This window comes from Phodopus roborovskii, unplaced genomic scaffold (assembly GCF_943737965.1).
Source record: "Phodopus roborovskii unplaced genomic scaffold, PHOROB, whole genome shotgun sequence".
Lineage (NCBI taxonomy): Eukaryota > Metazoa > Chordata > Mammalia > Rodentia > Cricetidae > Phodopus > Phodopus roborovskii.
In genome coordinates, this window is record NW_026126540.1 from 29,613,259 (window position 1) to 29,626,043 (window position 12,785).

Below are 12,785 nucleotides of genomic sequence, written 5' to 3' on the forward strand. Positions count from 1 at the left end.
AGACAGTCCAGAACATTCCTAATTCAAGGTCATACCGACTTTCACATATCTAATTCGTGAAATTTATTTTCTCTCAGTTCAATTAATTTTCTTGAAAAGAAGCATGGATGGAGGCCAACAGTGGAGGAAAGGGATGCCTCTGGGCCAAGATCTGAGAATGATCAGCTCCTTATGGTTTTAGGAACAAAGTGCCAAGACCTTAAGGATTTGGATTCCAGGAGAGCAGTCAAGTTGTTTTCTTTAGGGCGCAGTAGCTGAATCCAGACTGGGTAGTACAATGGTTTTCGACCTTCCTAAAGCTGTGAAACCTTAATACAGTTTCATGTTGTGCTGGCCCCACAGCCATGAAATTATTTTCGTTACTTCTTCATAACCGTAATTTTGCTAAGGTATAAAAATATCCGTGTATTCCGATGGTCTTAGGTGGGCCCTGTGAAGGGGTCCTTTGACCCCAAAGGGGTTGCAACCCATACATAGGTTGAGAACCTCTGAGTTAGAGAAAGTCAGAGGTGAAACAGTGGGTAGATAGATAAACAGACCTCTTGCCTAGCAAGCAGAGGGCTTTAAGGCAGAGCCTCCACACAAGAGAAACAGATAAAACACGCCTGAAGCCGAGGAAGGAGAATCGCGGTGAGTTGTCCAGGTGAGTTTCAGGCCAGGCTGGGTGTCAGAATGTGTCCTCATCTCAATCTTTCCTCACGGAAGACTATCTATTAGAGGAGGGAAAGCCTACTTAAAGAGAACCCATCACAAACTTCATTTCTAAAGAAAAGGCCGCTCGCACTGCGCGGAGCGGGCAACGAGCGGGTGCGTGCAGCACTCATCTGCAGGACCGCAGACCTGCCAGTGATGCATGATGAGTCAACCACCAGCCACGTGCCACTCCAGCCCCGCAGTGTCCAGGGATTCAGGGAGCGCCCCTCCTCCAGTCCTGGGGTCCGAGTAGGGGCCCCTGCTACTGCGGCGGTGGCAGGAAGTCTCCGCGAACTACAAATCGAGGCATGCTGGGAACATTCCCCCGCTCCTCCCAGGAAATGTCCTTTGTCCAGCCCCACAGGAAACCCCAGCGAGGAGGCAGCGGGCTGCTAGCCCGAGTGCCAGCCTGCGGCCACACCGCCGCCGCACCCGGCAGACGCGCGGGCGCCGGGCTCCGGCATTGCGCTCTGAGCCGCCCGGCGCATCGCAGGTAGGAGCGCCGCTGCGACTGGGCGCGCCCGCTTAGTGGATGGGGATGTGGAGCTGGGCACTGGGACTGACCATCTCGGGGTTGGGGTGTATGCGGTGGCTGAGCTGCTGCGTGAAGCTGTGTCCGGCACACTGGACCGTGGTCTGCCATCCCGCGGGCTCAGGAACCGTGGACGCATGGGGAGCCCTCGCGTCCCTAAAGCTGAGCGAAGCTCCCTTTGGGCTCAGTGGTGAGGGGCGGGGAGGAAGAGGCTGAGACTGCGCTGCTAGAACGAGTCGGACCGTCCCACAGACCACCGAAGGGGGCATCAGAGACCCCGGGAGACCAAGCCCAGGGAGGAGCTTGCAAGGCGAGCAGAAGGTGAAGGGCTTTGTGTGCAGCAGTACACCGGCTTAGACTGAGCTCCCATTGCTTGCTCAGTCAGCGCCCCCAGTCCAATGTGAGGAAAGGTAGTGAGGGTGGGGACTTTGAGAGGGGCGGCAGGTTAATTTGGGTCCCTGTCAAATGTGTCTGTCCCCTTCTCCCATCTGCCTGCCCGACTCGGATTACCGTTTAGGGGCTGTGTGATCAAACTGGGCAAAAGGCACAATAAGGACCCGTGGATGGAAAGCAGGGGCTAGGGGTCGTGGTCTGGCGTTGCTAGGATTACCAGTCACAAATGTCCACGTTGGCTGGTTCTAGGCAGGTGGTGGACAGAGCTGGAGCTCGCAGCCAGAGGGCTTATTGAGGCTCAGGTGGCCTGGGGAGAGGCATATGTTGGGATGAGGGAGGGTGAAGAGGGGCAGTGACACAGGCGACCTGGGTGTATCTTACATCCAGACTGCACAATAGCAGGCCTCTAGAATGGGATTTTACGACTTCCTCTGGGACTTTCCGTGATTTCCCATTTTCTTAACGACCCCCCCCCCCAACCCCCGGTCCCTCTGCCCCAACCCCCCCCCCCCGTCCCCAATGAATCAGCTGCCCCTCCACACAAAGTACGAGGCATACTTTAATTTGGTGGTGCTGTAATCCTGCCTGTTGAGTCAGGCACACTTGGCTGTCAACATTCCCATACAGTGGGTCTCTTCCCACAAGACTGCTGTGGTAAAGGCGGTGAGGCAACGGCTGGCTAGCAAGCTCGTGGTCTTTGAGAGCTGCGGTGGACAAGTGGGCAGGGTTGAACACGGCTGGAGTGCGACCCCATAAGGGAATTCACCTGCCTCTGTGGCCTTTCTGTTCTTCCACGTATATCCAAGTGTATATTCCTCCTTTAAGGAAGTGTGTGGTTATTGCTTAATGTGCAGGACACTTTAAAGCCAAATGAATCTCTTGAGTAGGCAGGAGAGATTACCTAAAGGTCCTAGGAGGAAGGATGCTCTAGACTCTGGCTTGAGGAGGGAAGACGGTTTTCCACGGGCATTGCTAGTTAGATGAAACATGTAAACTAAGTTGGAGTGAAATAACTGTAGTGTCCAGGCAGTCAGTGTTGGGATGAAATGAAGGAAGAAACTCTGCACTAAAAAAAAGTCTCTAGCTGCTCACACTGGCTGTGTGTGTTGGAGGTAGAATCCTTGGAGGAAGGTTGACGGCCCAAGAGAGAATGAGAAAGCCCGAGACTGAACCAAATGGAAGTCAGGCTGACTCTAGGTCATGCAGGACACACACACAATGGCATTCAAAAACTGCTGGAATGAAGCAGCGAGTGACAAGACATCAGGAAACTCAGAGCATGCAGCTAGATTGAAGGGACCAGGGTGACCTCACTGGAGGCTGCATGTCTGAGGCCGATGGCTTTGCATAACATTTCCTTTTCCTCCTGCCAAAAGCTGTTTGGGTTTCTCCAGAATCTGCTTGTCTACCTAATTTTTTTAGTGTTCTGGGGAAGGAAGGAGAAAGTATAAAAGTTAGTTACTAAAAAGGGTAAAGTAAGACAAGAAAGAGCTTGTCTGCTTCCAAATCGAGAACACAGAAAGCCTCAGTAGGTTGAAGAGGTCCAGATCGCAGCCCCGTGTGGGCTTGAGTGCCGTTTGAGACGCGGTTGTTAAGGCATTGCTCCTCCTCCCTTCTTCCCCTCTTGGCAGGTTTCTGAGTATACCACATGCTATTTAGTGTTAATGTAATTGACAAAGGCAAATAACTAAATTTGGCGTTCAGAGTTCTTGATATATCCAGTGTCCACCCATTTCCCTATTGCAACAAACAGCTTTCATCCCAAGATGCAGCACACGTTCTTGAGCCTTGGTCCCTCAGGACAAACCACGTGCCTGTAGCAATTCCTGCACTGCCTTTCATTATTTTTGTCCCAATCCATAACTCCCTCACAGGAGCCTTTCGAGAATTCCTGGTTGGTATTAATCTTCTCCTCATGGTACTTTGTATTTTGGTGACATCTCTCCTAGTCTGTTATGAGAGCTGTTCATCTTGTTCTCCCTTTAAATTGTAAACACCTCGAGGACAGTGATTTTTTTTCTGCCTGATGCGTTATAAAAGATGCACAAGGATGTTTTCTTTGAAGTTCATAAATAAATGAAAGCAATGAAAGAATACACACATCTTGTATTTATTTATAGATCAGGTCTTATGTAGCCCAGGCTGTGTAGCTAAGGGTGACCGAACAGCTCCACGGTTCCCATCCTTCTTGCCTCTATCTCCTGAATGCTGAGACTAGAGGTATGTTTCAGGTCACCTTATTTTATGCTGCACTAGGGATCCAACCCAGGACTCGGTGCAAACTTGGCAAGCACTTTACCAACTGAGCTACATCCCCAGCCTACGTACAGCTTATTTTATCTCTTACTTGGTTTCTATAGTAAAGCCACAGAATCTTTCTCATAGACTTGGGAGGACTCATTGTGATGGAAAATAAAAACCTCTAGTTCATGGCACACTGCAGTCTTTCCTTTCTCCTGGTTTAAAAGACTCCAAAAGCATTTGTCGTGGTGTCTAGTAGAGGATGTTCATGAGAACCATGCTATTGAGCTTCTTTGACAATGTGGATTTTATACTCTAGCAACATATGGAATAGATTAATGCATGTGCATAGTCATATTTACATGTCTACACTGAGGAAGGTGATTTTCTTCTCAGCATTAAAGTGTTTATGAGATGGCAAGACTCCGAGGACTCTTCTACACTTTGCAACTGAGTCAGGCATCTAACGTGCCACTTTCTTCTTACAGATTAAGCTGTCTATCAGGGCCAAAATATAGCACACAGAAGCATAGGGCAGATTATCTCCTCAAACTTTGCTTCCTTCCAATATAGTTTATTCCCCACTGGTAAACAATTGAGTATTTTTCTTGCTTTCTTGTCATGGGATTTATAGCCATTACCACTTACTGAATACATTATAGAAAACATCAATGATTACACTAAGACATCAGGCTAGGGATATGCATGCATTAGGTGGTACATTGCTTGCTTTGCAGGTACAACGACATGAATTTGATCCCCGGACCCCATGTTAAAAAAAAAAAAAAAAAAAAAAAAAAAGCCAGGCATGGTGGCATGTGCATGTAATGTAATCCTGGCACTGGGGAGACAGAGACAGGAGGATCCCTGAAGCCAGCCAGCCTACATACTTGGTGAGTTCCAGCTTACTGAGTGACCTGGCTCCTAAAAAGATGGGCAGCACCTGAGCAATGTCACCCAAGGCTGTCCTGTGGCCTCCATATTCATGTGTAGGCATGTGTACCTGTGTACGCACCTCCACACGCACACAGAATAAACCAGACAGCTTACATGTGTTGCCTTATTTCATCTGATAACTGACCTTATTTCCATTCTAAAAGTGAGGAAACCAGCGACCAGAGAGACGACAAGAATCTTGCCTGGAGCCCAAGATTCAGAACTGGCACTGCATTGGAATGTAGGTGTGTTGATCACAACTTTCAGAACTGCTTTCTGTGGGAGGGACTGGATCTCCAGCCTTTCTTCCTCTAGAGCCTCCACATTTGCAGGTTTCATGCCACAAACATTGTTGGGCTCCAAAGTCATCCTCTGGCTTTCATTCTGAGAAGCAAAGTTCTTTCTTTACAAACCAAATAACAACTGTAATAAACTGCATTTTTCATGCCTTTAATTTTCTACGGCCATCAGTTGGAAAGACCAAATTTAGAATCCATAAGGCCTTTGGGCACAGAACTTTGCGCAGAATTACTGTTATTCTTCCTTTTTGTTTTCTTCTAGCCTCTCTGAATTCTTTTCTGTCCTCTCCAGGCTAAGTCTCTTCTCTTCTGGGTAGGTTGGCTTGGTCATTCCAGGCCATCCTTAGCCTCTCCTTCAGTCTCTGGCATTGCCTAAAATGCCTGGGTTTTGTTGATTTCTTCATAAGAACTCAACCGAGCACGTGGTAGGGACACAGCACAGCATGTCATGTGGTGGACTTTCAGAACTCTTCACGATGAATCAGTAGTCATGGGTAAATACAGAAATGGAGGCATGAAGCATTTTAATGTTAACAGTTGGCTTCTACTGTAGAAGGAAGACAAAGAAACAGATTTTCCTAGGTGTCATTCACACTTTTCAGTGGGACTGACTGCTAAGCTCCAGGTGGAAGCCTGCAGGGCAGCCTGTGCTTTCCTGTGCTCCTGCTAACGTCATTCTAAATGGTGGTGGAAGTTAATGATTTCAGGTTGCGTGGGTGGGGCCCCTGCTTCAGTCATGTCCTTGGAGGTCTGTCTACTCTCACCGGAGCTAGGGAAAGCCTTTTTACTGCACATCCAAGAAAACCGTAGGCTTTCTGAGTGCTAGCAGGGAGGGAAATAAAAAAGAGAAAGCCCGGGGTGAGGAAGCATCTCTGATAACACCTCTGAGGGAGTGAGGAGGGATTTGGGCCTTTCTTCAGCAAGTGTGATGGAGCAGCCTCTCCTCCAGGGGACAGTGCTGTCAGCTGTCAGTCATGAGACTGAACCTGTCTTCCCACAGGCAGTTCATGGGATAGCTGTGTCTCTCTACACAGCAGGCCATGTTCTGGGCATTTGCAGGCTAGACTTGGCCTTTCTTCAAGGAGGTGTATTACATGAGGTCTTCTGAGACTTTTGTTAGGACCCGGCTGCAAATTACGTGGCAGCAAACAATCTTTTTGGGTTTTATTTTTACAAAGTGTCCCCCTGTGGATTCACTGCCGTTCATCGTCATATGGTTAGCACATTTTGCTTGATGCTGAATGAAGGGCATCACCAAAAAGCCTCTTATTTTCACTTGTTGATTGTTTTGCTTTTCTATCATACTTGGGAACCTTGATAAGGAATTACATTTCCTCCTTGGTCCTTTTTGGTAACCCCTCAGCAGATATTAATAAAGATTTATGACAGTGGTAGGTGGTTTTAAAGACTGGACTTAAATATAAATCCATTAGACATAATCTCTAGCAACACAGAACCTAGATGAGTGATAGCTTATGGCACATTTAATACATATTTATTGATTGTATGTTTATTAAACACACATTATATTTTTAAATATTTCATTTTTTCTTCTTGCCTAGTATGATAGTACTACCAATATTTTACAAAGAAATGTGGGAAACAACAAATGCTTATTAACTGAGCTAGAAAATAACTACATATGCAACCATACATAATTAAAAAATGGACATTTTTAGAGCAGTTTGTAGGTTCATAGGAGAGTTGAGCAGAAGGTACTCAATCTCCATGTGCCTCCTGCCTCCACCCATTCACAGCCTCCCCCACTCTCAACAACCCATACCAGCATGGTACATTTGTCACACTTGGGAAGCCACTGTGACTGCTCATCACCTGAAGTCTCTTGTTTACTCCTGGCTTCCTCTTGGTGGCGTGTACTCTATGAACTGACGTGTATAGCGACCTACATACCACTGTAATAGTGTACAGAACAGTGTGACACTCCCGACATCATCAGCCCTCTACTCTTTTGCCCATCACTCCCTCGAAGTCTTTGGCAACCATTGGCTTTTGGTTTTTGCTTGTTTATTTGTTTGCTTTCCCCAACTCTCTCCACAGTTTTGCCTTTTCCAGAGCCATTGAGATGGAAGTGAGGTGTGTAGTCATTTTCGTATTGGCTTCTTTCAGCAACACACACCTTCTTATAGGTTGGTAGGTGTGTTTGTGTGAGTGTGTAGGAGGGTGGGTGTGTATGTGTTCCTGTGTACTTGCATGTACGTGTAACATTTCATTGCAATGTCACAGTTTATCCATTTGATTCTTGAAAGATGCTTTAGTTGTTTCCAAGTTTAAGATCAAAAGCTGCTGTAAGAGATTTATGTACATTTTTTTTTGTTGCTGTTTGCTTTTTTTTTTGGACAGGCTTTCATCTCCCTTGGATGAATACCAAGGCATGTACATGTTTAGTTTTGTAAAGAATGTGTTGTGTTTTCCCACCAGACAATGCAGTCTCTGCTCCTCTGTTTACATCAGCACCAGGGCTTGGGAGTTTTAGGTTTGAACATTCCTGAAGGTGGGAACAGTGTCTTACAGCTGGGTTCCCATTACCCAGAGCCCATGATGTCCAACAGCTTTTATATGTGCATCTGCCGTCTGCATGGTTTCTTTAGTAGATGCCTATTCAGACCTTTTGTCCATTTTTAGTTCGTGTTAATGATTGTGTGTGTGTGTGGGGGGGGGGTGCTGAGGCCAGAGGTTGATGCTGGGCATCTTCCTTAATTGTTCTCCATATGATTTTAGTTTTTTAAACAGATGCCAATGGTGGCTTTAAATTATTTATTTGTCCTATGTGTGTGGATATTTTGTGTGTATGTCTGTATACCATGTGTGTTCCTGGTTCACTCTGAGGCCCTAGGACTGGAATTACAGATGATTGTGAGCCACTGTGTTGGGGTTGGGAATAGAACCTTGGTTCATTGGAAGAGCAATCAGTGTTATTGACCATTGTGCCATCTCTCTAGTCTCTTCCACCTTAATTTTTGAGACAAGGTCTCTCACTGAGCTTGGAGCTCACTGATCTGGTTAGAGTGGCTGGCCAAAGTCCAAGAGATACTCCTTCCTGTCTGTTAGACTATTTAAAAGATTAGGTTGAAAGATCATTGTGCTATAGAGAGACAGAGGCAGAAAGGGAGGCTTGGTCTGACCTTAGGCAGGACTGTGTTTACTTATGGCAATGGGGCATCTTCATCATCCATGCGTGAAGAAGGCCAAATGGCCACATAGGAAGATGGGATATAGCCTCTTAGAGGGGCAGAAAAACTTAAGTAGTCCACAAGGGGAGTTGGGAATGTGTAGTCCTTCAGCAGGAAACTGCTATTCCTGGCTCTGAGAAGGTGTAAACAAAATACAGGATTATTACAGCTGTGTTCTGCTGAGGAGGGTCTTTGTTGGAGGGGGTAGTTCTGGGTCCATTGAGAGGGGATCCTCTGGTCACATAGCAGGGGAGAGTCTTAACTTAATCAGCTGCAATGGACCATGCTGTTGTTGTCCTGCATGCCTGTAGAGACTTGGAAAATAATCATTAGAGGGCTGTACACAGATGATTTGGTTACAGAGTAAAACAGATTTTCTGGGAAGGTTAAGGCACAGGGAGGAGTAGAGGTGGGGAAGACCTAGTGGGCCAGTGAGAGGAAGTGGGTGTAGAGTTGATTCAGGGGGACATTGACTGATCCCATTGTCACCAATGAGCTAACAGAAGTAGCAGGGAGCTACAGAGCAGGAAAAGAAGGGAACAGATGGAAATAGAAGGATAATGTAACACATTTTATCTGGCCTTGGGCGAGAGGGATGAAGGTCCCTTTTAGCCAGAGCCTCTCCACAGCTCCACAGCATCTAAAAGGTTTTTTTTTTTTTTCTGATGTATTGGGAACAAATGGAGCTATCGTAGGGTGAGAGCTGACGTGGAAATTTTGGTTGGGTAGAAGGTGAAGTTTCATATGTAAAACATTTAAAATACAGTGTAAAAACATAAGTGTGGGGGTATTGAGAGGGGAAGAAGTATCCAGGGGAGGAGCCAGAGTGGGAGAGAACCAGAAACCCATACATAGGAGGAGGCTTATGGTTGAATTTCTCCTGTGCCTGCTTCTAGGCTCCATCTCAAACTAGTTAGGATTTGTCTGTGTGGAAGCAACGTCTTTTGTGGAGATGGCACAAATCTCATTCCAGTGGCACGAAGTCAGGTGGTCCTGAAGGGTGGTAAACTGATCTGAGGCTAGTTAACAAAACAAACAGACAGACAAAAAACCCAAACAAAAACAAACAAACAAAAAAAGGAGCCTTCAATCTAGCTGCTTTAATTCTGAGTCCCCAAAACAATGGGTGGCTCATGGCCCATTAGTCCCTTTTTAGAGGTCACCTGAACTGCTTTTAGGGATTTGAGGGTGTTGGTCTCTTGGTAGCTGCTTCAAGGCTGACAGGAGCTGGGCAGTGAGGAGAGCAGCAGCTGGAGTGTCTCAGAAGATGGTCCATCCAAGGGCTGTGATAAAACTTACAGTTGACAAAAGTCGGGACCATAAGGTAGGAGGGAATAACTGTACAACTTTGTGCAGAGCATTTAAAGACAAAGTTGCACGAGGAAAACTTTGCATCAAGATTAATAGGGGTCAAAAGGCAGTTGTACAACTGGCTGGGCCACCTACCAGAGTTCTGTAGAAGGACAAAGTGACTGTAATCAGATGTTTGTTACATCACACTTCTGCCTAAACAACAAGCACCCAGAGGCTGTGTAAAAGAAGTCAGTTAAAGTCGGCATGCAAAGATGAATCTGAACAGATTGTCTAAGAGATATTCCTTGCTTTTACACATGATGAACTTCGTGTATTTGTTTTTCAATATTAATTGAAATAACATCAGCTATTATTTAATGAACAAAAATAGTATCTCAAGTAAACAAACGTTTTGGTTAGAAGCAATTTGGTAAGGTAAAATTTTTAAAAATCAGGGCTATTACCTTAAATGAGAATAGCTAGTATTTGAAACCATGATAATACATATTTTTGTTAGCATCAGATTATTATACCTATATTCTAAGAGACAATTGAATTGTAATTTGTATTTCCCAAGAAGGAATGACTTTTATTTTCCCATGTAAATGTACTTCCATAGATAGTGACTACCTTGCTTTATCCTCAACAGGCACTTCTTTAGAACATTCTAGAATAGCAGTTCTCAACATTTCTAATGCTGTGACCCCTTAGTACAGTTCTTCATCTTGTGGCAACTCCTGGACCATGAAATTATTTTGTTGCTACTTTGTAACTGTATATTTGTTACTATTTTGGATCTTAATGTAAATATTTGATCTGTAACTCCCAAAGGGGTCGGGATCCACAGGTTGAGAACCACTGTTCTAGAACACCCCAAGTTACCACCCAAGTCAGTGACTTCCCTGTCAGTAAATAATTTACAAGGTTTTCTAAAATTAACCCCATTAACAGAACTGTTTAAAAACTATGTTCTCATTCCATACACCATGAGCAATGAAAGCAGTCAGCCACGCCAAGTCTGTGAGAAATAATTTACATCATAGACTGAATTAACAACAAAGGCTAAAACCTCCCTTTGCTCTTTCTGCTGATGGACACATCTCCAGATCACCACACACTGAGTGAGCAGCAAGCAGTAAGCCTTTTCCTTAATATGATTCTATTTAAAAGATACATCGGTTGTTTATGAAGCAAGATAACCAAATTAAATGAGCTTTAGGAGATAATGACTTTGGGAATTTATTAGAAAATATCCACAGGTTTTTACTGTCAAACAAAGCCTGTGTACTCTTTGCAAACTTCAAGTTGCAGGCATTGGCCCCGGAGCTCTCTACCTTTGAAGATGCTAGATTATAGTCTCAAAGCACCACAGGTGAGCCCTAGTTGGAGAGAATCGCCTCATCTAAGTCACCTCCTTCCAAAGTATCTAAAGGCTTGGAATATCATTGAATAGAATCGTTTGTTGACTCTACAGATATAAAACCAACTGTCAAACCACTAGGATATTCTGAATAAATTTCCAAAGCTGTGAGTTTGATAACAGAGTGTCTGGAAGCCTCCTTTAATGGAACATGAGTGGTTAGGGTGTAGACGCTGGGATGAGCCTTTGCTTAGGGGAAGAATTAAATGCTAGATTAATAAAGGGCATGGCTGGTTGAACTAGCATCCAGATCCTGTACTTGTCAGATGGCAGGCTTAGGTACAAAGTTCTCCTGTTCACAGCATCCTCGTTTGTCGGTTCAGGAGACATTGAGGGCAGAGTGATTGTTCTTTGCTTCTCTGTTGCTGAAGACACTTTGGATGTGGGTGCAGACTTTGAGATCCCAATCCCTTTACAATGTACTGCACCATATTGAAAGGCAGCTGTAGAGAGACACAAGGGGAAAGAAAAGAGGCTTGGTTTGACCTTAGCCTGGACTATGTTTATTCACAGCAAGAAGGCCTCTTTGTCACCCACACGTGTAGATGGCCAAAATGTGCATAGAGAAAGAAGGGGTACAGTCCCTTATGGGGTGGAAATGGCTTTTGTAGTCCACAGGGAAGCTGGGGATTGTAGTTTTTCAGCAGGAAACCATCCAGGTCTCTGCCTCCACAGTGTAGTTATGGGAGCCTTCCCCTGGCTTCCTTATATTGTGCTGGGTGCTAAACACAGGTCCCAGAGTTTGTGGAGCAAGGATATTACTGATTGAACCATCTCTTCAGATCTACTGTTGCATACTCAGATTACGCTGTATATTTTGGGTGGTGGTCCTTTACCAGATACATCTTTGCAAATATTCTCTCCATGTATACGGCTTATATTCTTTTTGTTTTGATACATCTGTGCCTGCATCTATATTTATATTTGAACATTTCTCATCTTTTTCTTTTTTAGGGGTGTGGGTGTGCCAGATACAAAACCTACTTTATTCTAAAAACAGGAGACAAAACTATGAGCTAAACTTGAAGAAATATCTGCTTCTTACTCATTTTTGGATTTTTAATGAGGGTCTGGAAGGATGGCTCAGCAATTAAGAGCAGAGGACCCAAATTCAGTTCTGGGAGATCCAGTAACCTCTTATCACCTCTCAGGGCACCATGCAAGCACATGATACACATATACATGCGAGCAAAATTCTCAGACACTTAAAATAAGATTAAAAAGAACAATGTCAATGGATGGTAACCAGCTGGTATTTACCATAGGAACCCTTTGTTTCCATTCCCCTACTTCCTAAGAGGCCCTTGGGTTTATTGATTGAGTGCCTGGTTTGATGGCTGTTTCTGGTTGACACTTCCTATATGACATATAATCTTTTCTCATTCTTTGAGAGCTTTTGGTTTCTATGCTGATCACTGTTAACATCAGCATCAGTGAGATTCACAACATCTGCATCACCACAGGCACCTCTGATATTAGAGCTCAAGTCTGGACCCTTGGGAAAAGGATTTTCTTGGTTGACAACTGGACATAGGAATGTGAGAAATTAGGACATCTACACCTTTCTGATTATAGTAAGACAAGCAAAATAGAACTGTCAGAGAATTCCTTCCCTTCACACAGACACTCTTAACCTCAAACACAGGCGCCTCTTGGTGTTTGCATGGTGCCTTCTCATCCTTGTCCAAAGACTTCTTTACTCTCATTCTGGAGTGGTTGTATATTGATCTTTTTTTTCCCATTCATCATGTGATTTCTGCTGTTGCTTGTCCTGTCTGTTGGTGAGA

General features: G+C 44.9%; 1 protein-coding gene across 2 annotated transcripts in view; it reads left to right on the top strand.

Annotated features, from left to right (window-relative positions):
• The first annotated feature begins 975 nt into the window (after positions 1-975).
• The window catches only part of Znf697 (zinc finger protein 697), a 36,894-nt gene continuing 25,084 nt past the window's right edge, over positions 976-12,785 (top strand). Inside the window, exon 1 of one of the 2 annotated variants that reach the window (XM_051199099.1) lies at positions 976-1,186. In XM_051199099.1, coding sequence (XP_051055056.1) covers positions 1,002-1,186 — 185 coding nt within the window. In that variant the 5' untranslated portion in view covers positions 976-1,001. The remainder of the gene's footprint in view (positions 1,187-12,785) is intronic. The other variant, XM_051199101.1, reaches the window with a different exon arrangement.